This window comes from Thermomyces dupontii (genome assembly GCF_041956625.1).
Source record: "Thermomyces dupontii strain NRRL 2155 unplaced genomic scaffold VTN31scaffold_3, whole genome shotgun sequence".
Lineage (NCBI taxonomy): Eukaryota > Fungi > Ascomycota > Eurotiomycetes > Eurotiales > Trichocomaceae > Thermomyces > Thermomyces dupontii.
This window is the reverse complement of record NW_027192309.1, coordinates 1922757-1947775: the sequence shown is the minus strand read 5'-3', so window position 1 is coordinate 1947775 and position 25019 is coordinate 1922757. Positions and strand designations below refer to the sequence as shown.

General features: G+C 52.0%; 11 protein-coding genes across 11 annotated transcripts; 6 read left to right on the top strand and 5 right to left on the bottom strand.

Moving 5' to 3' along the window:
• Positions 1–496: 496 nt before the first annotated feature.
• VTN31DRAFT_4198 (uncharacterized protein) lies at positions 497–1545 on the bottom strand (the record flags this gene model as incomplete). Its single annotated transcript, XM_069404559.1, has 4 exons — positions 497–549; positions 606–777; positions 832–1462; positions 1529–1545. The coding sequence occupies 4 exons, from the start codon at positions 1543–1545 to the stop codon at positions 497–499; spliced, it is 873 nt and encodes a 290-aa protein (XP_069261521.1).
• A 1182-nt stretch (positions 1546–2727) lies between these two features.
• VTN31DRAFT_4197 (40S ribosomal protein uS14) lies at positions 2728–3204 on the top strand (the record flags this gene model as incomplete). Its single annotated transcript, XM_069404558.1, has 3 exons — positions 2728–2789; positions 3034–3094; positions 3157–3204. 3 exons carry the CDS (start codon positions 2728–2730, stop codon positions 3202–3204), a joined length of 171 nt encoding a protein of 56 aa, XP_069261520.1.
• Positions 3205–3674: 470 nt separating this feature from the next.
• Positions 3675–4937, bottom strand: VTN31DRAFT_4196 (uncharacterized protein; the record flags this gene model as incomplete). The annotated part of the gene is made up of 4 exons (XM_069404557.1): positions 3675–3965; positions 4020–4521; positions 4596–4857; positions 4925–4937. 4 exons carry the CDS (start codon positions 4935–4937, stop codon positions 3675–3677), a joined length of 1068 nt encoding a protein of 355 aa, XP_069261519.1.
• A 509-nt stretch (positions 4938–5446) lies between these two features.
• Positions 5447–7453, top strand: VTN31DRAFT_4195 (uncharacterized protein; the record flags this gene model as incomplete). Its single annotated transcript, XM_069404556.1, has 5 exons — positions 5447–5583; positions 5656–5681; positions 5814–6154; positions 6207–6415; positions 6466–7453. The coding sequence occupies 5 exons, from the start codon at positions 5447–5449 to the stop codon at positions 7451–7453; spliced, it is 1701 nt and encodes a 566-aa protein (XP_069261518.1).
• Positions 7454–7706: 253 nt separating this feature from the next.
• VTN31DRAFT_4194 (uncharacterized protein) lies at positions 7707–9470 on the bottom strand (the record flags this gene model as incomplete). Its single annotated transcript, XM_069404555.1, has 6 exons — positions 7707–7735; positions 7820–8143; positions 8201–8913; positions 8966–9149; positions 9211–9346; positions 9405–9470. 6 exons carry the CDS (start codon positions 9468–9470, stop codon positions 7707–7709), a joined length of 1452 nt encoding a protein of 483 aa, XP_069261517.1.
• Positions 9471–9979: 509 nt separating this feature from the next.
• On the top strand, positions 9980–10925 carry VTN31DRAFT_4193 (uncharacterized protein; the record flags this gene model as incomplete). Its single annotated transcript, XM_069404554.1, has 5 exons — positions 9980–10285; positions 10341–10525; positions 10574–10628; positions 10683–10782; positions 10834–10925. 5 exons carry the CDS (start codon positions 9980–9982, stop codon positions 10923–10925), a joined length of 738 nt encoding a protein of 245 aa, XP_069261516.1.
• Positions 10926–11262: 337 nt separating this feature from the next.
• On the bottom strand, positions 11263–12167 carry VTN31DRAFT_4192 (uncharacterized protein; the record flags this gene model as incomplete). Its single annotated transcript, XM_069404553.1, has 3 exons — positions 11263–11650; positions 11726–11994; positions 12066–12167. 3 exons carry the CDS (start codon positions 12165–12167, stop codon positions 11263–11265), a joined length of 759 nt encoding a protein of 252 aa, XP_069261515.1.
• A 1528-nt stretch (positions 12168–13695) lies between these two features.
• VTN31DRAFT_4191 (uncharacterized protein) lies at positions 13696–15255 on the top strand (the record flags this gene model as incomplete). Its single annotated transcript, XM_069404552.1, has 4 exons — positions 13696–13740; positions 13807–13911; positions 13990–14595; positions 14656–15255. The coding sequence occupies 4 exons, from the start codon at positions 13696–13698 to the stop codon at positions 15253–15255; spliced, it is 1356 nt and encodes a 451-aa protein (XP_069261514.1).
• Positions 15256–16924: 1669 nt separating this feature from the next.
• Positions 16925–17825, top strand: VTN31DRAFT_4190 (uncharacterized protein; the record flags this gene model as incomplete). Its single annotated transcript, XM_069404551.1, has 3 exons — positions 16925–17120; positions 17178–17257; positions 17325–17825. The coding sequence occupies 3 exons, from the start codon at positions 16925–16927 to the stop codon at positions 17823–17825; spliced, it is 777 nt and encodes a 258-aa protein (XP_069261513.1).
• A 559-nt stretch (positions 17826–18384) lies between these two features.
• On the bottom strand, positions 18385–20828 carry VTN31DRAFT_4189 (uncharacterized protein; the record flags this gene model as incomplete). Its single annotated transcript, XM_069404549.1, has 5 exons — positions 18385–18477; positions 18538–20022; positions 20075–20667; positions 20726–20758; positions 20810–20828. 5 exons carry the CDS (start codon positions 20826–20828, stop codon positions 18385–18387), a joined length of 2223 nt encoding a protein of 740 aa, XP_069261512.1.
• Positions 20829–21449: 621 nt separating this feature from the next.
• Positions 21450–23163, top strand: VTN31DRAFT_4188 (uncharacterized protein; the record flags this gene model as incomplete). The annotated part of the gene is made up of 2 exons (XM_069404548.1): positions 21450–21949; positions 22002–23163. 2 exons carry the CDS (start codon positions 21450–21452, stop codon positions 23161–23163), a joined length of 1662 nt encoding a protein of 553 aa, XP_069261511.1.
• Between the last annotated feature and the right edge of the window lie 1856 nt (positions 23164–25019).

The window sequence follows — 25019 nt, the reverse complement described above, 5'->3', positions numbered from 1 at the left end:
TGGAAAGGACCTCAATGACCGAGCAATCGACAAGCTGAAGACTGGACAGACTCCAAGGTCAGCAAGCTACCCTCACCGCTAATTCAAACTGTCCAGGTCAATGGGAAGGGGATTTGCGCCCTGCTAGGATGCAACATGCGCCGCAACAAGGCTCGAATAGGCTACGCTTGGAACCAATATTGCTTGGGGCAAATGATGCAGCAGAACTCGCAGAATCCGGGATTTCTCAATTCATCGCAAGGATAGGCTCAAGGCAGAGGCACGACATTGTAAGCACGATTAAGATCCCTGAGGGGACAAAGGCAAAGAAGAAAAGGTTATCCGCATACAATCATACAATACAGCCGAGTTCATGACATCAGAGGAATGACTACCATGAAGCTCCCATCAGCATGAAATATGGTATCTCTAAGTGAACGAGCAAGTGACAAAACGATATCCCCATTCTTTTTGTTTGACAGTCATGACAGTCTAAGCACAGATTCTGGAACAAAGATTAAGATGCCCGCTTAGCAAATTCCACTCGGAGAATGAGGTGGCGGTAACCAACTAATTTAAAGTTAGCTCGACAAATCGACAGGGGGATTTCAAGGTCTGAAACGTACAGCCATCCAATTTTTCACATGCTCGAGCGGCATCGCTTCGATCCGCAAAGCTGATGAACGCGAAGCCTTTGGCCTTTTGTGTGTCTCGGTCGCGAGCAAGGAAGACTCTGGTGACGCGGCCGAAACGCTCGAAGAGATCGCGTAATTCTTGCTCTTCGGCCAATTCGGATACCTAATCATGAAGTTAGCATCACGTCGTCCGTATGGAAATACGGAAGAGACTCACGTTCGTCACCCTCAACGTAGCCAGATCGTCCCGCTCGTACTTGCCACCCATCTTCTCGCCAGCAGCAGCACCGCCTTTGCGCAGATGAGGCGGCACGTAGCTTCCTGGGCTCGGCCCCAGGGCACCGGTCGGTGTAGCAGAGCGATCGGTATCAAGGCCACCAGCAGGACCTGCCGGTTCGTCGACGGGAGCCATGGTATCCTTGAACGGACAACGCGCCGTGAAGTGCTCGCCGCTGCAGATTCGGCACTTGACTTTCTTGTCCTTGAGCTGGCCCTTGGCACCACTCTTTTCTGCTTCTTTCTCCGCATCTTCCTTGGCCTGGGCCTTCCAGTTCACGCTTGGTCGGAAGATCATGTTCTCGCCAATAGTGGTAGTATCGAGTGACGGGCCCGGCGGGTGGCCTTTCTCCAACCCGAATTTGGCCCATGTTCTTCGTTCCGCCACTCGGGGGTTGACGTGCTCTTTGACCACCGTCGTGCGGATTTTGCGCGTCACTTTGACCTTCTTGTTCTCGTCATTGAATCGATATGAAACGACAGTTTTCGTGCCATCTTTATTCGTTGTCACTTGCTGTGGGGGGAGCACTGAGGCATCATCGAACTCCTCGTCGTCGGCCCAGTCGGCGCGGCTGTAGACGGTTGATCACCCATTAGCGAACTTTTGCTTGACTCCGTATAAGAGACAATACACTTACTTCTCAACTTTCGACATCTTTGCTGTTGAATGTTGACTTTCTGTTCTGGCTTTCAAATTTCCTGGGTTTCGCAGTGGAGGTGTTGTGGATTTCTTTTGATAAGCCCCGGAGTGGCGCAGGACGACCTGTGGCCTAAGAGCTAGCGAGGATCACGTGATTACAATCCCGAGGCAGAAAAGGTGAACTTCCATCCTCGCGCTCTGATTATGAATCCACCTTCTTTGGTAGGCCTATGATTCAATACGATATATGACGGGGAAATTAATCCATCTTGCATTATCAACGATTGAGTGTAGAGGGACTCCTGCTTTACTTTGGTAGGGGAAACCAAGCAATGAACAGCAATTTTAAAGCGGCGATTCTGAATTGCCGGATACGGTAAGCTTCCAGCAACCCTAACTTCAGTCGAGTCGGAGCTGGTACAACTCCCCAATTCCATGAACAAACGTCGGATGGAATGCGAGGACATGACAAGACCATTCCATAACATGTTAGATGCAGTAGAGGTTGAAAGATGCAGCATGGACGATGTACTTACCATGTACTACTGTGGTTAGCAGCAATGATGCTGGCTGGGGGTGTGGCCGGAAGTTAATGCTTTCGATGGAAAAATTCCCGAAGACCTATCACTCGATAGATGCAACTACCCGCAAAATCCAACCAACATATGCATTATTGTTCACCCGGTTTCTGGTCGCGTCAGGCGATGCTTGAATTCCAGTAGTTGGTGTATGGTAAAGCCCTTGAAGTCCAGCGATCGCCACGCTCCATTCAGTTATGCCTGTAGCTCTTGATAGTGCATTCTCTAACAAAGGAAGTTTACTTAGAACAATCTGCGGTTGGTCCTAGTTTCCGATACAAACGAAGCACAACAATCATGCAATCCTTGTCTCCCAAATGAATGACCATCAAAGCTTCCCGGTGCCTTTTCCAAAAGAGGCGATGACTTTAGGGCAGTACCCTAATCTGATACTAGTCACGTGACCATATCTTTCCAGAATAAGGAAAGTCTCGCTAACCCGCCGCCAAGACCGCGGCCAGCCAAAGGGCACACAGTAAAACTTGCAGAAGCCGAGCTTGGAACTCTCGATCTTGAAGCACAACGCAACACCCTCGGTGAACCAAACGTCGCAGTCTTCGTCCCCTTCGCAGCGGTCAAAGTTTTTCCTGCGCACGTCCGCGTCAAACTCACATCCACCATGTCGCACGACTCCGTTTGGTACAGCCGTCCGCGCAAGTTCGGCAAGGGCAGCCGCCAATGGTAAGATCTAGTTCGGGTCCTAATGCCTTCTGGGAGAACCTCGCTTCGGGTGTTCTTCATTCGATTTGGTGTTATACTTGCTGGGAGGGGGATTTCTGGTTAAGATGCAACGAGAGACGATGTGGAGGGCCTATTCCGAGGGGCATTGTGACGAGCACCGAAAGAATGGAATTCCCGGAGCGAGGCAGCAACGAAGTTCTCAATCGAGTGAGATTTCCATGTGCTAACTGCTCTCTTTCCACAGCCGCGTGTGCACTCACCGAGCTGGTCTGATCCGCAAGTACGGTCTGCTTGTCTGCCGTCAGGTTCGTCGAGATCCTCTACCGCAATTCGGACGATGTTTCTGACGGGGCTTGGTTGGTAATAGTGCTTCCGCGAGAAGGCCAACGATATTGGCTTCTACAAGTACCGATAGATGACATAACTCGCGTTCCGTTTTCGCATCGTCGTTTCTCCGCAAACCCCGTCCTCTTCAGGTCTTTGTCGCGTCCTTTGTTTTCATAGAGTTGGTCCATCAATCAATGCGAAAAATGGCGAGCGAGCGGGAGGCTATCTTGTGCACTGATGGATCATGAGAGTGGATGTGAATAATGATCTGATGGGAGGGATTGACGATGGTTTGTTATGTCGTACGATCGAGTAAAATCATCAATTCGGAGCAATGGAATCAATGTCTTTTTCTATCGTGAATACTCTTTTTGTCAGGTTGATTCCGAGTTCTACTGGTGCTAAAAACAAAAGTTGCGATTGAAATGTCATTCTGTTTTTCTGCTCCCTTGGAACACCGTGTTAGCCCTTGGCCAATCCATCCAAATTCGGTGGCCACCGATGCAATTCTAGGAGACATCAATCATCACAGAATAAAATACAGATTCTATGAACAAACTACAGCTTCGCAATCATTCTGTTGCCCTTCTGCAACCACTCAACTGCATCATTCACCAACTCGTCGACAATGGCCTTGGCAGGCTTCTTCTCATTGACGACGGCAGCGACCTTGCCCATCAGGTAAGGACGGGCATGTTCCAAGGTTTCGTCGTCCACATCGTCGGGCAGGTTCTCCATGTCATGTTCCACAGGGATGATGCCCTTCGAGGTAAGTTCCTTGATCTCCTGCTGGCGGTTCTCTTCCCAGTTCTGGATGTACGGGTTGTTTCGCACGCGCAAGGGACGGCCCTGTTGTTCTCAGTCAGCAACCCAGTTATTCCGACAAGAAGAATGGGAACCTACAGTAAAGATGATCGTCCTCACGGTATCATCGAACCCGGCTGTGCGAACAGCCTCCTTGTGCGCTTCCGGAGCACCAGCTTCATCGGACAGGATAAAGCGGGTTCCAATCCACACAGCAGATGCGCCGAGCATCAGGGCGGCAGCGACAGACTGTCCGCTGAACAAACCACCGGCAGCGATAACTTGCACAGGCTGGCCGGTGAGAGGGCTCTTGTGACCCTCGACCATCTTGGCCACGGCAGGAATCAGGACTGTCGTTGGAACATCGCCCGTGTGGCCACCACCTTCGCCGCCTTGAGCGCAGATAATATCAACGCCAATGTCCAAGCATTTCTTGACGTGCTTCGGGTGGCCGATCATGTTCATGTACAGCACGCCTGCCTTATGGAGTTTCTCTACCACGGCCTTGGGCGGGACGCCAACAGCAGAGACGAAAAGCTTCGCTCCGCTCTCGATGATGATGTCGATCAATTCGTTGAGCTTGCCCTTGGTGTAGTCGTAGCTAGAAGCAGTCCCTCAGGTCAGCATTGATCTCACTGCATCTTGGCCGCAAGTGAATGAAAAGTGTCCACCTACTTCGTCTTTCGCGCGTTTCCTCCAACTTGGGGCAGAAGAAGATCAACACCAAACGGTGCGTTCTTATCATGCAGATAGCTCTTCAGCTCCTCGATTTGTTCCTTCAACATTTCTGGAGTGTACCCCACACCGCCGATGACTCCGAGGCCGCCGGCGTTTGTGACTGCTGCAGCCAGTTTAGGACCGGCCGCGACGTTCATCCCAGCCAAGAGGATGGGATGGTTGATCTTGAGCAGATCGGTGATCGGGGTACGAATTCGCTCTATCCAGTGGTTTGGTTAGAGATTCGGGCCGAAATGCGACTGTTGTTTGCAGGTTGGGATACTCACGAGGAGACGCCATGATGACTCGTTTCGTGCCCGAGTTTCTCTCTGATGTACTATTAAATCGAAGAGTTCAAATCGAACAAAGAAATTCTGAGGAACCCCATGCAATCGCGAGGTGCTGTCCTTATGTAGTCGTGTCCGTTGCATTCAGGCCAGCCGAGCCGCCGAGGGCTCTTGTCCAAATCTGGGGCACATGCCTCGGTAAGTTGACAGCCAGGGAGGCTAGGTTATCTGCGGAGATCGGAAACCCAAGAATGGGCCTTGGTTAAGCCAGTTGACAGTCGCAATTGCTCGAGTTGAACAGGCGTACAAGAGAACATAACGTATCGTGATTGGCCAGTGACGCAAAAAGTGGAACAATCCATCGTTAGGTACTATATTTGGCTAAGTATACGAGCACGTTACTCTTATGTATCCCAAAGTAAATGACCTGACAAGTCACATCCGCCAAGGCATGTGCCATGTGATTTGCATGGAGATCGGCATTTCGGCCGGACTTTGCTTTGATCGACTTCCATCGTCAGTATGGCTCTCAGCCGAGACTGGCGCTGCTGCAAAAATGGGCTAGAGCTCTGGCTTCTACCAGGACATCACTGTTGGAGAAGACCCTTGGGCAAATACCGTCTCTGGGGTCAATACAGAGACATTTCTACCGGTCATAGGTAGGATAACTCCATCGCAGTAGTATTGCTCGTTCGTGTCTCATCGCGTCTGTGTTTAACGTTTCTCAATAGATTCTTTGACAATGCATGCTCAATTGGTATGTCCTGACATCCTTGAGATGGACTGCTCGACACGTACAAGGTGCATCATCACCGTACACGTGACTTATGTGGCGATCCTTGGCTTCTCTTGTGCGCATTGAGTGAACAAGAGCTGAGACTTTGGATAGATGTCGCATTGCGTCGTTGGAGGGACCTCGGTACCGCCGCCAATAGGGCCTGCTTCCCGCAATGGAAGCCTTTGTCCCAGAACATGAGGGTGATCTCCACTAGTGGTCAGACAAGCAATGCCATTGAGTATGGCCGGAAGGTGGACGAGGCCTCTGGAAGGCCTCTCCACCGAGCCTTCATTGCACTAGGGAGCAACATGGGAGACCGTGTAGCCATGATTGAGAAAGCATGCTTGGAGATGGACCGGGCTGGCATTCGAGTTCGAAGAACAAGCTCGCTTTTCGAGACAGCGCCAATGTATGTTCTTGATCAAGACCCGTTTATCAATGGAGTTTGCGAGGTGAGTGATTGCAGGAAGCTCCAGTCTGAATGATGTCTGATGCCGTGTCCAGGTTGAGACTACTCTCGGACCCATTGAATTGCTGGACACTCTGCAAGGCATCGAGAATGGCCTGGGACGGAAAAAGACCATCGACAAAGGGCCACGAGTGATTGATCTCGATATTCTACTTTATGATCAAGAGACAATGTCCCATCCTCGTTTGAACATCCCTCACAAACTGATGCTGGAGCGAGACTTTGTCCTTCGGCCACTTTCTCAGTATGCATCCAAGGACTCGGAGGCATAAGGAACGGTGCTAATATGAACAGGCTAATACCTCACGAACGAGTGCCGCCTCTGGGCAGAGATGTCACCGTTCTCTCAGCTTTTAAGGCCCTTCCTCCTTTCTCTCCACCACCTGCTGTCACTGTTCCACTGAGCCCGAATCTGCCGCCCCTTGATCCATCAAACCCCAAGCGCAAAACTCTCATAATGGCCATTCTAAACGCCACACCAGATTCGTTTTCCGACGGCGGCCGCCACCTCTACACCGCCGACAATCTCGACCAGCTGACCACCACAGTCCGCGAGATGATCGCCGCGGGAGCCACCATCATCGACATTGGCGGGCAAAGCACACGCCCGCAATCCGAGCGCATCAGCGAGGACGAAGAGCTCTCGCGGGTGATTCCAGTCATACGGCACATCCGCAGCTCGATCCCTGAAGCAGCAAACGTCGCACTAAGCATCGACACATTTTCTGCACGAGTCGCAGCCGAAGCCTGCGCCGCCGGCGTCGATATCATCAACGACGTCTCCGCCGGAACCCTAGACCCGGCCATGCTCCGCACCATGGCGCAGACTGGCAAGACGGTGATCCTGATGCACATGCGCGGCGAGCCCAGCACGATGACCAAACTCACCAACTACCCCAACGGGGTAACCGCGGACGTTGGCAGCGAGCTGCTCGCGCGCGTCCGCGCGGCCGAAGAAGCGGGCGTGCGTCGATGGCGCATGATCCTCGATCCGGGGATCGGCTTTGCCAAGAATCAAGCGCAAAACCTGACGCTACTGCGGGAGCTCAATGTCTTGCGCGCGCAGACCGAAGGGTTCGAGTATTTTCCTTGGTTGATCGGGACCAGCCGCAAGTCGTTTATCGGACGGATCACTGGCGTCGAAAACCCCGCGGATCGCGTCCATGGCACGGCGGCGGCGATCACGGCGAGTATAGCGGGCGGTGCGGATATCGTTCGTGTGCATGATGTCAAGGAAATGGCGCAGGTCGGGAAGATGGCAGATGCGATGTATCGGACTTGAGTGACAGGCCTCTCTTCCGTTAGCAGTGGCAGTAGATAGACAGGAGGTGTACAGTATCTTGCAGTCTATGTACTCTTTGAAATATCATTACTACCTAATTGCTACGCTGAAACAACATGTCGAACGTGATCAAAGACAAGCATCAATCTAGGCAATCATCGGTGGCATGATGCCACTTTCTCGACCAGCAAAGAGTTGATGATACAAGGGTGTTTTGCGATATGAAAAACTCCCGACGCTCCAGAGCAAACGTTCAGCTGTTGAGGTAGCTGCGAATAGCACCTGTGCCCAACTCGTCAGCTGAAGGTCCCAAATAGTCGAAGGGAGAAGAAAAAAAAAAAAAAAAAAAAAAAAAAAAACTACAACTTTGCAACTTGCTGGCACCCTCCCCCAATACTTGCGTCAGGTTTTCCAAGTCATCAGCTGCAGTGATACCGAACCGTCGAATGAAATCCTTCGCGGCGCTCTCCAGATCCCCGTAACCGCCGAAATCGTCAGCAGACGGGAAATCATCCTCTGGCCGCCCAAAGTAAGCATTGCTAGAGATGGCTGTAGCACCCTCGAACTGCTGTAGGCGGGCTTTAGCCTCGGCTTGGGCGGCAGGGTCGAATTGGTTTCGGCCAAAGAACTCATCAGATGAGATACTCTTCTGGTTGCCGAAGCGGGCCTTGGTCTGAGCCAGTTCCTCTTCTACAGTTCACGTCAGCATCTATTACTTGTAGACCCCATGAGAAGAATATCTCGTACCATCAACAGCGGAGCGAGCTGGTCCGGTGGCGCCAAACCCAGGCTTCTTGGGCGCAGGGGCTTTGCTGATTTGGCCAAACCCGAGGCGCTCGATGCCCTTGCCCACTTTGTCTACATCGCTGGACTTCCTCTCGTGCGAACTGGAGGTGGCACCAAATCCTGGGCGAGAAGGGCTGAGTGGAGTGGGTGAAGCAATCTTCGTCGCCGCGGTAGACTCTTTATTCGCGGCCTCTGCCTCTTCCGCGTTGGGATCATAGCCCAACCGTTCTATACGTTCCGCCTCCTCCTTGGCCTTCCGCTCTGCCTCCTCAAAGTCAATACCTTCGCCGCTGCTCACTTTTCGCGCACCAAGCTTCTGCGTCTTTTTGGAGCTGAGTATGCTTCCTTTCTTAGCGCCAGAACTTGTAGCTGTTTTCCGAACAGCTGACCCTGTCCGAACAGCGACCGGAGGCGCTGATTCTTGTTTCTCAGTTGTCGACAAAGGCGACTTCGGCCGCGAGCCGTTGCTGTTCGCACCAGGCGTCAAGAAAGGAGATGCAGAACGGCTAGTCTGAGATGGCGTTCCCACTCGAGACGGCGGATTGCTCGGTCGCTTGATTGCAGGCTTATCCCATGATGAGAAGAAATCGTCCTCTTCCTCCCCAGTCGGAGTCGATCCATCCTCTCCGGGAGTACCGGCAGGGACGTCGGTAATCACAACTTCGTCAGGGTACCTACGCTCCGTCAATTCGCACGCACGGTACATTGGCGTCACGCATGACTCACTCTTGGGCATCTAAGGCAGCTCTTCGTTTGAGTTCCTCTTTGTATTTCAGTGCCGCACTTGACGTATATTTGGTTTTGAGATCTTTGCTAGCTAAGGCAGCGGAGCCACCATTAGCCTGGAAGAATTTTGTGGCGGACTCATTGCCGCCAACTTTCATAATCCGGAGCTGATCCCACTGCCATTCTATAGAGTGAGTGCGTCAATAATCGACATTCGTCACATAAAGGAGAGCGAGAGTGCCTACGGTCAAGGTTCGTCGAACGAACGAAGGAGATATGAACACCGAGATTACGGTGGTGGGCCGAACAGTCGAGACAAAGGTAGATGCCAAACGGAACCGACGACCAGGTTGGATTCTTTGATCCGCAGTCGAAGCATACCTAGGACGCAATCAGTCTTGTTGCCGTGAGGAGCGGTAAGGGGCATGGGAAGAGGTACTTTATTTGCGGGTTTCGACCGCAGCTTCTCGAAAATTTTCTGGGACTGCGCCTTCGTTGCACTCATGGCAGAGAAAATACGGCCACACCGTACTGTTGTAACCCGTCTTTCAGATTCGTTGTGGCCGTTCTGATTGCGAAGCGGACTCGTTTCCTGGAGTAGGCCTAGGTTAAGGCGAACGTGGTCAGTCACGATACCCCGAACGGGTTTGCGCCCTCCGCGCTACTCCGTATTTGGTTAGCGTGCAGTTTTATCCCTTTCCGATTTTGGCATCAACCATGACTTGATCTTCAAGCCAGTTGAGGTTCAAGTGTTTGCTCTGAGCGAAAACACACCCTCTTCAACCTTCGAAAACGTTCGTTTCTGGGATTTATATCGTCTTCTCACTTTGCGCCTCTTGATTTATTGTCATGAAGCACAGATTCCTGGTTGCAGAACTCCCAAATTCAATCACGTGATGGAAAGAAGATTGCGGAGAAACTGACCTGGGAAGCTTCACGTTTGGTTCGAGTCTGGGACCGTACTTGAGGGAGTTTGATTTCTTGCGATTATCAAGGTCTTCTCTAGCTTCAGTCATGGCCGTGTGTCTTCGACCAAATCTGCTCTATTCTCTCCCTTTGCGGCCGTCGCAACCTTTCCCTGTCGGGCTACGAGTACAGTCGGCCTTTCATTTCCTAGCTCCGAGTGGACGTATACGATGGTATGCGACGCACAGCGATCTCGGTAGCCAAAGCAGTTCTAGGCCATCAAGGAAACAAATTACCGTCTTGTCGGATGATGGGACGTACAAGTGGGCTGAGTTGAGTGGGAGAGAAAAAGTCGCTCGAGCTACACAGCAATCATTTAATTTCTTGTTGGTGGCTTTGGGAGTCGTCATGACGGTGGGAGGCGATTCATGGGTGCGAATCTTGGCGCACTTTACTGATTGCTTTATAGGGTGGCGTCTGTACATTCCTCTACCTCGACGTTTTCTCCCCGAACAGCAAGACTCGACAGTTCGACATAGCTGTAGATCGCATCCGCAATGACCCGCGGTGTACAACATTGTTGGGAGAGGGCAAGAAGATTGCGGCATATGGGGAATCGACATGGAGTAAATGGGTTCGCAACAGGCCCATTGCGTAAGTTGACCTGAATACTGAGCTGGGACCTAGGCTGACTTGTGACAGAACAAAAGTTGACAAGGACGAACTGGGCCGAGAACATTTAGTAATGAGGTTTAATGTGCGTCGGCAAGATAGAGCTATTTTGGTCGTTGCTCACGATATCGTACTTTAGGTGGAAGGACCACTGAACCGCGGTGTTGTCCACCTGCACATGGTGCGGCCAGCAGAAGAGAAAAACTTCCAATACCGGATCCTAGCATTAGATGTTCCAGGTACGGGGGCTCATGTCTCGCTTCATTGATAGTACGACTGAACCTGCCTAGGACATCCTCGCATCTTCCTAGAAAGAAACAGCGACAGCTCACTGGGAGGGAAGAAGAGCCCATTGAAGATCTTTGGTATTAGGTGGCGTTAGCTGGCTGGCGCCTTGGCAACTAGGGCCTAGTGATCTATGATCGATCCCCGTCTGGTTAGAGACTTAGACGGCATATGAAACTCGCCGGGAATCGCTGGCGTGAGGTACGGTTTCGGACGCGTACGTCTATTATTGGGCTTGCTTTTCGATTCCCAAATGTACGTTTCAACTGATACGGCAAAGCTTCCACGCATGTACAGTAACGGACAGACCAAAGCAAAAGGTCTTCCAGAATTACGCCATGCATCTGTCTTCACAACCGATCTATACATGTAGTGTGAATATTTTTTATGGAGATGGAAGATGCTAAACAGAGGCCGGATGCTCGAAATCCCTCTTAGATGTCATCCGGGACATCCTTCACTCTCGGCCATCCGTCCACCGACCTGCCAGACCACACTGTAACAGCCTCCACAGCCTGCTGCACAAGCTCCGTATCCTCCTCACTGACGCCCAGTCGTCTCAGACCCCGCAGATGCCAGATAATCGGTGCGGCAAGCCCCTGGGTCATGATGCTAGAGAGGATTACCAGCTCGGCCTCGACGGCCGACAACACTTCATGGTCCGACAGAAAGAGCCCGTAAATCACAGCCCGTTCCATCCACATAAAGTCATTCGCATAGGATCCCCACGAGGCACTGATAGGCGCGAGATTTTCGCGATAAAGTCGTTGCAGAAACTTTGTACCTCGGTCTGGGATGGCCTTGTCAAGATCGAGGTTTTTCCTGCAGTCGTGTTCGTCAATACTGCTTTCCTCTTCCTCTTTGTATGGGAGACTTTTCTGCGATCAGACTGCATGCCTTTTCTCCGGGAATGGTAACAATCCATCCTCTGATACCTCAGACTCTAGTTTGACACCGCGCTTCTCAAGTCTTGCTTGTTCCGCCTTGCCTAGCGCGGACACGGCGTAGACCACCAACGGAATGCCGACCAGGGTCCATTCCTTCATGAGGACATCGCTCAGGCGGTCCTTGATGCGTTTTTCTTCCGCATCGGACACTCCCTCGACGAGCAGCGTGTATAGTTCGCCTAATTCAGATGGCTTTCCGCAGCCCACCAGGACCGAGGCCTTGGATTCTCGTTATCTCGAGCCATTCATTGTATAGTACATATCCGAGTGCTTTTGACGGCCCAACGTACCACAATGAGATACCATGCATCGTCCCTGAATTGCTCCGGCAGAATCGACTTGACCCGTGCGCAGAGGTCCTTCAGTGACTCATTGGCATCGTTGTTGGACATATTTGCTTGAATATAGTACTGTTCAATTGACAGCAAGGGTCCGTAAGAATTCTGAGAGTTACGTTGAATGCGGTCACCATGTGGCAATGAAAACGGTGATTGCGCGCCTGATAATTTCTGCCAGACGGATCGTGACCGAACACAAGAACACCTGGAGAATCACAAAATATATGTTACTATGTACTACGTCACCACATTCTGCAAAGTCTCTCGCTGACGCGTTCTGGCTTAGTTACATTACCCTCTCTTCTTATGCAAGTCTCAACATATGTGGGTAGGAAAAGCGACAGAGTACAGACTGTGTGATCTAAGGTGCCGGAGTAACTTTAGGTGCTACTTGGATAATGGATGATCGAAAACCGATTCTGATGCTGCGTGGCAGGTCAAGATTGAATCATGTTCTACAGTACTCCGTACTGTATTTCTGAATGCGAGCTACGATTTACTGTACTAACTGGAATCGGTTGTTGGGGCGAGTTGAAAGGAGAGGTGAGAAAGAGAAGATGCAGTCAAAGGCTGGAAAAAAACAGCAGCGCCTTGGAATGCGCTTCCTTCATCCATATTTTCACTTGATTCTGAAGGTGAGGTTTCCCATGACAGTCTGCCATGTCCGTCACCTCCTCTGGGCAACCTGAAAGCTGAGAATTCGTTGGTGTATTGAGGCGAAGCGGCGGGAACAATTCTTGACGGATTAGAAGGGCGCTGTATGAAACTCGACTTCAATGTTGGAAAAGTACCTAGGTAGGTACCTGTAGGTAGGTTATGCCCCCCTGCACATCTACTAGGAACCATCAAAATGTGGAAGAACCAGTGTCATCTCGGTCATGTTTCGTCCTGTTGGAGTGTGTTCGGCGAAGATTCGGTCGTACCGACGGCTGAATCTCTTTGCATTTCCACAGCAATGCCGTGATCTCGATAGAGTCGTGTGGCAAGCGAATGGAGCGGCTCATAGACTACGTATTGAGGGTTCCTTCGAAAAAAGATGCAGCAGCAGAGGACTTGTCGATCTACGGCTGCTGCAACAAAATATTATCCGACGGGCGTTTCCTGTCCTGAATCGCTGAACTCTGATTTGATTTTTTTTCTTTTTTTGCCGATGATCTGGGCCGTCGGATCTTGAATCGGAACAGGACCACGTGACCTCGGATTTGCAGCGATCGCGGGGGAAGTCGGGAGCTGCTCCGAGGAGCTTCTGGACAGTAAAATTATCCGGTGATGACGATCTCCAGAATCTTCCCACCAATCGCAAAACAGCCGGAGGAAGAGAGCACACGGAAATTCCATCTTGTCCCGACCACAACCCCACGGGACAGATCGAATTGATTCCAGGAACGCGCGGGAAGGAATATGTTGGTCGTGGATTGGATTTGGGGTACTTATACAAGCCTCTAATGCCATCGTCGTTTCCTTCATGTATGTCTAAGCACTCGAATGACGTCGTGACCCTACCACTACAACTTTCATCGCCTGTCCTCTAATAGTACGATAACTAGTATACTCCTACTGCAACAACTTTTGGTAGGACAGAATGGTGAAGATAACGAGTTTCGTGACTCGGGATGTGAGGTTTCCGGTATGGTCGACAAATGTCTGAGCTCGGCGCCGACAGGATCATGAAGTTGACATGACGAAACCCTAGACCTCCCTCGACAAAACTGGCTCCGATGCCATGAACGCAGCCGGTGACTATTCTGCTGCGTATTGCCTTCTGTTCACAGATTCCGACTACGTTGGCCATGGGATGGTTCGTCTTTCTCGATTCGAACAGTATATTGATCGCAGTTGGTGGAGAGAGAAATGACAGTGAGCTGACTGAGAACAGACATTCACAATTGGACGAGGAAATGAGATTGTCTGCGCGGCCATCAGCACCATCGCCCCGCTCGTTGTAGGCAAAGACCTCGACGAAATTACCGCAGACTGGGGCAAGACATGGCGGTACCTAGTCTCGGACAGCCAACTGCGCTGGATCGGCCCGGAGAAAGGCGTAATTCATCTCGCGCTCGGTGCGGTTGTCAATGCCCTCTGGGATCTCTGGGCAAAGGTTCTTCGAAAACCTGTCTGGCGGATCATCGCAGATATGACTCCCGAGGAGGTCGTGCGTTGCATTGACTTCCGTTACATCACGGACGCGCTCACGCCGGAAGAGGCGATCGCCCTGCTGAAGGAAGTCGAGCCCACGAAAGCTGAGCGCATCAAGGATGCCGAACAGAATCGCGCGGTTCCAGCTTACACAACAAGTGCGGGGTGGCTGGGTTATTCCGAGGAAAAGCTTCGGGCGTTGCTGAACGAGAGCGTCAAGGCTGGATTTAAGCACTTTAAGCTCAAAGTCGGAGGCAATCTCGAGGACGACAAGAGGCGACTGGCCATTGCACGGGAGGTAATCGGCTATGACAAGGGCAACGTTCTGATGGTGGATGCTAATCAGGTACGTTGGCTGCCCGTTTCACAAGACGCTCATGAGGCTCATTGAACGGTTTTGAGATAGGTTTGGTCTGTTCCTGAAGCCATCAGCTACATGAAGGAACTGGCCCAGTTCAAGCCATGGTTCATCGAAGAACCAACATCCCCAGACGATGTTCTGGGCCATGCCGCGATTCGCAAGGCACTTTCCGATACACCACATGGCCCCATTGGAGTAGCAACGGGTGAGATGTGCCAGAACCGAATCATGTTCAAGCAATTCCTACAGGCTGGAGCATTGACGGTGCTTCAACCTGATGCTTGCCGCGTTGGCGGCGTCAATGAGGTCCTGGCTATCTTGCTTCTTGCCCGCAAATTTGGCGTGCCCATTGTGCCGCATTCGGGCGGTGTCGGCCTGCCGGAGTACACGCAGCATCTTAGCACCATCGATTACGTGGTGGTTAGCGGGAAGAAGAGTCTGCTCGAGTATGTGGATCATCTGCATGAGCATTTCGAGCATCCGGCTCGTGTTCAGGATGGATACATTGTTACCCCCATGGAGCCTGGATATAGTGTACAGATGAAGCCAGAAAGCATGGAGAGATACTCCTTCCCGGGTGAGGAGGGGAAGAGTTGGTGGAAGACACAAGAGGCCAAGGTCATTCTCGATGGACCGAGGATCTAACCTGTTGAGATTGTCAAATTTATTGTGATAGGCTGACTACTAGGCGACTTACCGAACCGAATAGAAGAGATCAAGGTTGCTCTGTGTCACGGCCTAGCTTAATTTATCACTTCTGGGACACATACAGTAATGGCATTTCCTTTGTTGATTATCTGATGAATCGCAGCACTCTTTGAGTACCTTTCTCACTCTGTTGTTTGTCATTTCTTTATCTCTTGCATTTCGTTTGTCAAATGATATACATAAATTAAGGTCACTCCCACCTACATGGATGGGCAAGTAGACTCAGAGCGAATTGACATTAGTCTTACTGTCGGCATTTACTTCTCTGATACTTTCGACATGCTACATAACCTGCAATAATTCAACAGGTTATGAGCCCCTCCACAAAAGCCAACCGACGAGTCAAGGCCCTTGAACCCCACTGAAACTGGTCTTCCACTGTCTGGTGATATATCGAGAAAGCCCCGAACGCGGCAAACGCACAATCTCGCGAAAAGTCTCATGCGCAATTGATAGGCGCAAGACGTTTGCTCGACATGCATAGCCTACAGCTTTACTACCTATATCTGATACATTCCACGGTCCGTACGGTCAAACGGATTCAAGAAGCAGCCAATTGTGACCCCTATGAAATAGAGGCCATCATGTACGAAGTAAGGTAGGACGTACTTGAAACGGGTCTACGGAAATAAAATCAACGGAATGTCGCCATCAACCTAGACATTGATACCGAAAACTGGCACCACTGTCTTCCTCTTTAGCCTCGGTTAGTGGGACAAGCATAGCATGAATCTCATTCCATCACCAGGTCAAGTTCAAGTTCACTGACGTTTCATCCAGTACTCCGTAGTGAGGTTTGGGAAGCCTTGCATAGAGTACGTACCTGACTTAGCACTATGACAAAAGTGACCAACTTCGCTGGAATATGACCGCATTACGTGACAACGACATCCTAAGAGCAGTCCAATCCATGAAACAAGCCGACTTTAACAACACTCAAATGGAAGCAGCGAGATGTCTGAAGATGCGGACAGACTGTTATCAAATAAGTACTATCCGTGGACGTTCAGGTTACAAGTGCAGTACGCTGAAGTTTGCTGCTTCCTAGCAGGCCTACAGTGCTGTGCACATGCGCTGTACATACCACATCAATGGAATCTTGATACATCATTCCTTGAGCATCAAGTCTTATTAAGCAGTGCGAGAAGGGCTGTTGCATGACTCCGAAGCTCTGGCGGGTTGACCCTTAACCCTAGGGTTACATATAGGTTTAGGTGTAAACTAGGTAGCTACCACTAGTTCTTTATCGTCCTGTCTCCGGTATGCGCTACACCCAATAGAGAAATTATTGATAATCCAACTGCCGCACCTCTTTTCAGTGAAGCCAACCATCAATCCGATATCCGACCCGTCCGAGCAGGGCTTCCAGAGTCCAAGGTCCAGGACCTTGAAGCCATCAATTCAGCCAGACACCGTCCACGGAGATCGTCAGCAACGAATACAGTTCCGTAGTGCATGGCAGACTGTCCCCTCTATGACTCCGGTGAATGCGCCTCTTTGCAGTCAATGGCCGATTCCCATTGCACATGAAACACCCAGCATTCCAGTCTGAACGAACCCGCCGACGTCATAAGTCTGCCCGTGGAACGCGGACGACGACACCACCATGGCACCCGATTTGAACTCTGTCCCGCCGTCTCCGCGACGGCCGCACTCTGTTCAGTCCAATTCCGAGTTAAATTCACCCTCCACCTCGAGGCGAGTGTCCCAGACAATGGGCCCGCCGCCGATGCCGAACTCGTTTCTTTCAACGGGTAGCGTGCCTCCCGCAGATATGCCAGCAGGTGGAACAATCGATCATGGTAGGTTTCGTCCGCTGAGTTGAATGAAACCCTTGGGCGAATGATTCATCGGGTCAGGTCCAGGTCCAATTCGACATCCGCGTCCAATGACTGCCGCGGATCTACATCTTCTGCTCGAGAAGGAACAAGAGGCAGTGGTACGTAGTCCGCAACATGCTCTCACTGCAAAAGGATGCTCTTCTAACATAGAACCGCGAACACCAGGTTAACCGACTCACTCGCGAACTCACTCTTCTGCGGCAGCAAACGGCATCGGTGGCATCGACCGCATCGTCAACATCTACAGGATTCAACGAACCGCTGGACGGTCAATTCCACCATCCCATCCCGACATCCTCTCGCCGCCACCGTTCTTCGTCGAGTTTAAGCTCGCATCTTGCCCCGGGCTCGTCGACGCTGGCAGCGAGTGTCGCCAGCATCGCGCCCTCACGGGACACGGCCCACCCAGCTTCCTCCGTACGATCGCCCGGTGACTGCATGCGTGCGGGGCGTAGTCGCGCGTCATCGATCACGTCATCGAGACAGCAGCAATACAATGGCGAGAGCTTCCGGTCTGCTTCAATCTCGTCTACGACGCGCCAGGAAGATGCTTCGCATCAACGGGCGGAGTTGGAATCCCTGAGGAGGGAGAATGAAATGCTGCGTCGGCGGATTCAGGAGTTGGAGCAGAGTCTCAGATCGTATCGAGAAGGGCAAACCGGTTGAGCGGCGCAGAGGGTTAGGATGCAATGACCGATGATTTGACCCAGCATTATGTACCGTGCATGCTGGACATGCCACGATCCCCTTCATGTTTTCCTTTTTCATTGGATCAATTGCTTACCCAGATCGTTGAGCTGGGACGGCAGAGGTTTGGTGTCCAGATTGCTATGGGCTTTTCTCAGTGCGCTTCAGGGTTGGTCGGGGTACTTGGGAGCTGCGCGGCTGGGAACAGTTTGGAACCAGACGAGGTCGGATGGAAATGGGACGCACTCAATCATGGCTTTATGGGATACGGTGACGAAAGAAACGAGAAAATGTTATTAGTTGGTTCTTCGACATGAGGCAGCATGCTTGGTCAGTTCTTATAACTCATTCGCTAAGTGCAACTCGAGGTTAGTTCTTTGAAGTTTCGAACCATCCAGAGCCTAAATCATTGTACCTGCATAAAAGTATCTTGCATTGGCGATGGGATACTCAATGCTGGAGTAGGTATACAGCTCTAGAACATGCCAGGAGACGAGACAGAAAAAGTTATTGGATCCGATAACACTGTACATAGATCTCAAGTTGACAGCCCGCGCCGCTCGCTCTCCGAAAAGAAGATGATCATCCGCCAAAGCTTCTTCACTAGCACAAGAGCTTCTTCGTCGAGGGCCTAAAACAGACCAATTAGCATACTATCGGTAGGAAGAGCAGGAAAGAGTATGGGACTCACCTCCTCCAGCTGTTCGACAAGCTCCTGAGGATGGCCATGGTTTCGGACATGCTCCTCCACCACATCCACCAACATTTGCTCCTGCACTCCCAAGTACTCCATGATCTTCTTCTCAACAAACGGCTTGAGCTGCTGGCTGAGGATGGACTCGTCGACATATTCCCATTTGACGTCCCAGTTCCACAGCCCTTCCTTGTCCGATGGAATCTCCGCGGCAAGTTGTCTGGCAGCTTGCTGCCGTTCTTCTTCGGAGAGTCCAGATGCCTCGGCGGCGGAGTCGAACTTGATCGGAACGAGGGTACGCTTGGTAGTAGTGGCGGCTTCTTCTTCGTCTTCCAACAAGCCTTCGACTTCGGCCACGGTACGACGATTGGAGGCGGCTTGAGCCTTCTGCTGTGCAGCAGCACCGAGAGACAGCTTGAAGCGCTGCGGCTCGCGGGGAGCCTCCTGGCGGGTCTCGAGCTCTTCGGCCTGGCGGGCCAGGAAGTCGTCGGCAAGGTCGCGAGCTTGCTCGCGCTGCTGAGCAGACCGCTCCTTCTCGCGCTCCTCGGCCGCACGATCGGCTTCGTCGGCGGCAATCTCTCGACTGCGGAAGGCAGCCCTGCTTCGCAACCACGCGCCACGGTCGGCATAATACTCTTCGACCTTGCGGGTCATTTCGACATCATCATTCCATTCGCGGAGTCGCTTGGCCATCACCTCCCTCGCCTTTGAGATTCTGGCCTCTTCTTCCTGGTCACGCTTCTTCTCTCGTTCCAAGGCGGCCGCACGGCTCCGCTCACGGTTTAGCCATCGCCGTTCTTGGTCGAGGAATCGTTTCTCGTCTTCGGCAGCCTTCTTCTGCTGACGTCGACGCTCTACTTCCGAATCACTGGCATCGGTATCGTCCTCTTCTTCAAAAATCGGGACACCGCTGCTATTCACAAACGAGACACCTTTCTGATACTCTTTGGGAATTTGCACACCAGAGCTCTTTGGCCCGGATGGAGCATTGCGAGGACCAACGGGCACCCCATTCGCACCGGCAGCAGGCCCACTGGGCGCGGTAGAAGGCGGAGAGGCCAGTCGATTGGGCCGCCCACCCGCACTTCTTTCTCTCTCCATCGACTCAATTTCCTCCTCTCTTCGTAGCCGCTCAAGATCGCGACGGTTGCTTCTCTCTCGGAAGGCTGCAATCTCCTTGGCAACACTCTCACGCATTTCTGGGGGAATGTCGGACAGTTCGTCTTCTGCAGAAATGGCAATCGTCACAACCTCCTCCGCCTTTCCATCTTTGTCGGTATCCTGCATAGATACATCTCCCTCACGATCTACAGTGGAGGCATCCTCTGTTTGGGTGGGGACAGTAGGGTTGAAGAGGTCCGACAAGACCTTGGTCAAGTTCTGTCGAGCGGCCTCTACCCGCGCTCGGAATTCATTCTCATTCACACCTTTGGTCTCACGATATGAATCAATATATTTGAGTGAACTCTCGTCCACAACTACCTGTAGCCGTGTCAGTAGGAGTAACGCTCGACGACTAGATACCCCAACTCACCAGTAACTTGTTCTTCTCGACCTCGCCCTCAATTTTGTTATCATCCCCACGTGGCATCTGCCGTTTAACTGGGACCTCGATATCCTTGAGTACCTCCACGGCGACGCTCAGACTGTCCGGGTCTTCGTATTCGGCAAAGCCAAACTTGCAGGGCTTCTCATCGGCATCGGTGGCACGGATCCAACGTCGCAATGACCCAGCAGAGCGGAGAATTCGTTCCACGCCCTCATCACCTCCAGTTCCCTCGGTAATTCCACCTACAAAGATGGTTCGCAAGATCTCGTCCTTTGTGGGCGGCGTCAACTGCAAAATCGAGTCGCGCGTGCTATGTCGTTGTGTTTCCGTGGTTCCAGCACCAATACCTGCCCGCCGGCCGCTAGTATCACCTTTTTGTGCCTCTTGGCTCGCAGATTTCGAAGGACCAGTCGTGCCGAGACGAATGACTGGGGCAGAGAAGTTGATATTGGGCATGTTGGGAGGTGGCTGGAAGTTTGGTGGAAAACCGCCCGGTCGTCCAGGTTGCTGCATATTCGTTGGCTGCATTCCGGGGGGAGGACTGGTTCCCGGAGGTGGTGCCATCCCCGGAGGCGGCGCTAATCGAGAGGTCAGCTTTCGACGGTGCCAATGAATAGGGGAAAGGACATCACTTACGCATGCCCGGAGGCACGCCGGGATAGCCGTACTCTAAGAGCCAGTCAGTATATGTTATGTAGCCTGCTAAAAAGGCATACTCACGTTGATATGGATTGTACATGGTTGCAACTGTGATCTCCGAGGCGATTGCTGGGAAGAACTCGAGCCCGGTTGTCGATCCTGTGCAAGGTATTTCGGCTTGGAAATTCCGATGTCAAAGTTTGGAAGCGATGATTCGCTTCAAACCAGCGAGTTACGTCCTGTCGGCGACCACGCGCTGGGATTTCCAGAATTTCCGTCGCGTTCCTTGATGAAGGTAGAAACTGAATTTGGGGATGTCTCCGGGTTAACCTTATTCCGGGAGCTTCCCTGCATGTCTTGGCGGGACCTGAGGTTCCATGATAGAATAGCCCTAACCCTAACTTCTCGATGAATTGGGAAGTGCTTGCGATTCCAGATTGAATTACGTCAGCAGCCATGGCGTGCCCCACGTCGGCGCCTGCCCCGGCGGCGGCGCGTTACTATTACAAAGCTTGCCCCGCGACGTCCGGAGTATTTCTAATACTCCCGCGGAAGACAGTCCTCCGCTGAAAACAGAAAGAAAAACTGAAGTCCGGATCTGCAGAGTTTTTGTACGTGTTACCCCTCAACCTCTTGCGAGTGCATTGGTTACGCTTCATTCATTGAACGGCACTGACGTCATATCATTTGAACAGTCATTCCAGCTTTATCCATCACAACAATGCCTGGTTTCGGCCAAGCCAGCGAGTTGAGCGCCTGGAAGGCGCTGAAAGAGCACTATGACACCGTCGGCCGCAGCATTGTGCTGAAGGATGTCTTTGCCAAGGACCCCCAGCGATTTGACAAGTTCAGTCGCACCTTCACCAACCCCGTCGATGGCAAGGATATCCTCTTCGACTTCTCCAAAAACCTCATCACCGAGGAGACACTGTCTCTCCTGATCAACCTTGCCAAGGAGGCCAAGGTTGAAGAGCTTCGGGATGCCATGTTCAAGGGTGAGCACATCAACTTCACGGAGAACCGGGCGGTCTACCACGCCGCGCTGCGCAATGTTAGCAACGAGCCGATGCAAGTCGACGGGAAGAGTGTTGTTGAGGGTGTCAACACGGTGCTGGAGCACATGAAGGAATTCTCCGAGCAAGTGCGGAGCGGCGAATGGAAGGGCTACACTGGCAAGCGAATTCAGACCATCATCAACATTGGCATTGGTGGTTCTGATCTGTAAGCGATCCACTCCACATTCTCGGGGAAACTTTTGACTGACCCTGGGCAGTGGTCCGGTTATGGTCACCGAGGCTCTGAAGCCCTACGGAGACCGCAATCTGAAACTCCACTTTGTGTCCAACATCGATGGCAGCCACATCGCGGAGGCTTTGAGGGAGTCGGACCCGGAAACCACCCTTTTCTTGGTGGCTTCCAAGACGTTCACTACCGCTGAGACCACAACGAATGCCAACACCGCTAAGAAGTGGTTCTTGGAGAAGGCGAAGGATGAGGCCCATATCGCCAAGCACTTCGTTGCCTTGTCGACCAACGAGGCCGAAGTGACCAAGTTCGGCATTGATAAGAAGAATATGTTTGAGTTTGAGTCGTGGGTCGGAGGTCGTTACTCGGTGTGGAGTGCTATTGGTTTGTCCGTTGCTCTCTACATTGGATTCGACAACTTCAAGCAGTTCCTTGCTGGTGCCCATGCCATGGACAAGCACTTCCGCGAAGCTCCTCTCGACCAAAATATCCCGGTGATTGCTGGTCTACTCAGCGTCTGGTACAGTAACTTCTTCGGCGCGCAGACTCATCTGGTCGCTCCCTTCGATCAGTACCTGCACCGCTTCCCTGCCTACCTCCAGCAGCTCTCGATGGAGAGTAACGGCAAGGCTATCACCCGGTCTGGCGAGCATGTGAACTACACCACTGGCGCGATTCTTTTCGGAGAGCCAGCCACGAACGCGCAGCACAGCTTCTTCCAGCTACTGCACCAGGGCACCAAGCTCATTCCGGCCGACTTCATTTTGGCGATCGAGTCTCACAACCCCGTTGAAGACGGCAAGCATCAGCGTATGCTTGCGTCCAACTTCTTTGCGCAGTCTGAGGCCTTGATGATCGGAAAGACCCCTGCGCAGGTTAAGGCCGAGAGCGCACCTGACGAGTTGGTGCCCCACAAGACCTTCCTGGGTAACCGACCGACAACCTCGATCCTGGCCCAGAAGATCACACCGGCCACCCTGGGTGCGCTGATTGCATTCTACGAGCACGTGACATTCACCGAGGGAGCTGTCTGGAACATCAACTCCTTCGACCAGTGGGGTGTCGAGCTGGGCAAGGTTTTGGCGAAGACCATCCAGAAGGAGCTCGAGACTCCTGGCGCTGGAGGCGACCACGACGCTTCCACTGCGGGCCTGATCAAGACGTTCAAGGCCAAGGCCAATCTTGCGTAATCCGACGATTATGAGCTGTTTACGATAATGTTAGTAGTGTTAAGAGACTTGAAGGTTGAATAAGAAATCAGGAATGATTTATACGATGCTGCAAATTGATTGAGGTCGGAACCCTCGATCGAGTCCGCAATACTCGGATGGCACGGGCTAACGTAGCTGTCGTAACCGGGTGCACATGCAGAGCTCTACACCATGCTTGTTAACTCGGGGGTGTGCCTGCTGCTACGGAAAGGGCCCAGGCTGGCTACAGCCTCAGGCTGCTATCTTCATTAGTTGCCAATTACTACACATACAGCAGCAAGACATGGACTTCCGATAAAGTAAAGCACTGAAGAAAGCATAGTAACGTAGCGTCTACTAGCCCATTCTCAGTGCTATCATCATTAGCGAGGGCCGGGGGGGGGGGGGGGGGGGGGGTCGTTAGTAGTATTTTCTGAATGTTGGTTTGGTCTATGGTCGATTCGGAATGTCGGAGGTGGTGTGCCGTCTGCCAGCCATCCAAAGGTTTACTGCCACTAGTAACACTTTCGAGCTCCAACGTTCAACGAGAGTCTACAGAGTGATGCGGCCATTCCTAATTCCCACCATCGTTCGGAATGGACGAATTGAAATCTTTTCGGGGCCCGACTTAGGGCTGCCTGATCACGTGACATAGATATGTGCGTTGACCAACATCCAGATTTCGTTAGATAGCAGTACTCTACGGTACCTACTAATAACAGGTAGGTAGGTTTGCTGAATCGGCGGTTGAATGTAGATTCCTTATTATGAGTACAAGGACAGTTGAGATACAAGGAACGCCGTAAAGGAGAGCATAAAGACTCAATTGGACTATACTACTGTTGAACTAAGGGACTGCGTGGTACTAGTACCCAGTACGTAGTACTAGTAGGTACTTCCTAGTTCCCGCCTCGTGCATTGACATCCGCACCACTCTTCAACAACAGTCTCACTATTTCATCATGTCCCTGACATTCAGCAGCCCGAAGAGCATTGCCATACGCACCACCTTGAGCGTTGACATCAGCGCCTCTATCCACCAACAGCCGCACAAGCTCCTTGTTTCCTGTATAAGAAGCAGCCTGGAGGGCACTGCCAAAATGGCCGCCATGTGCGTTGATATCGGCGCCTCTTTCCAACAACAGTTCTACCAGTTCCCTCTGTTCTTTATAGGAAGCAGCCTGAAGAGCATTGCCATAGTCTCCGCCCTGTGCATTGACATCAGCACCCCTTTCCAGCAGAAGCTCCACAAGTTCTCGGAGCCCGTCAATACAAGCATCCTGAAGAGCGCTGCCAAACTCCCTGCTGTGTGCGTTGACATCCGCACCTCTCTCCAATAACAGCTCCACGAGTTCCTTGTCTCCAATATAACACGCAGCCTGGAGAGCGCTGCCAAACATGCCACCTTGTGCGTTGACATCCGCGCCTCTCTCCAACAGCAACATCACCAATTCAACGTTACCTGTAGGAGAAGCGGCCTGGAGAGCACTGCCATAATCTCCGCCTTGTAAATTGACATCGGCACCTCTGTCCAGCAACAGTTCCACCAGTTCCTTGTGACCTTGAGAAGCTGCGGCTTGAAGAGCATTGCCATAGATTCCGCCTTGTGCGTTGACATCAGCGCCTCTCTCCAGCAGCAGTTCCGCCAGTTCCTTGTGATCCCAATAAGAAGCAGCTTGGAGGGCATTGTAATACTTGCCGCCTTGTGCATTGACATTGGCGCCTCTCTCCAACAGTAGCTCGACAACTTCAATGGAACCATCAACGGAAGCAGCCTGAAGTGCACTTCCATACTTGCCACCTCGTTTGTCAACATCAGCGCCTCTGTCCAGCAACAGTTCTACTAGTTCCTTGTC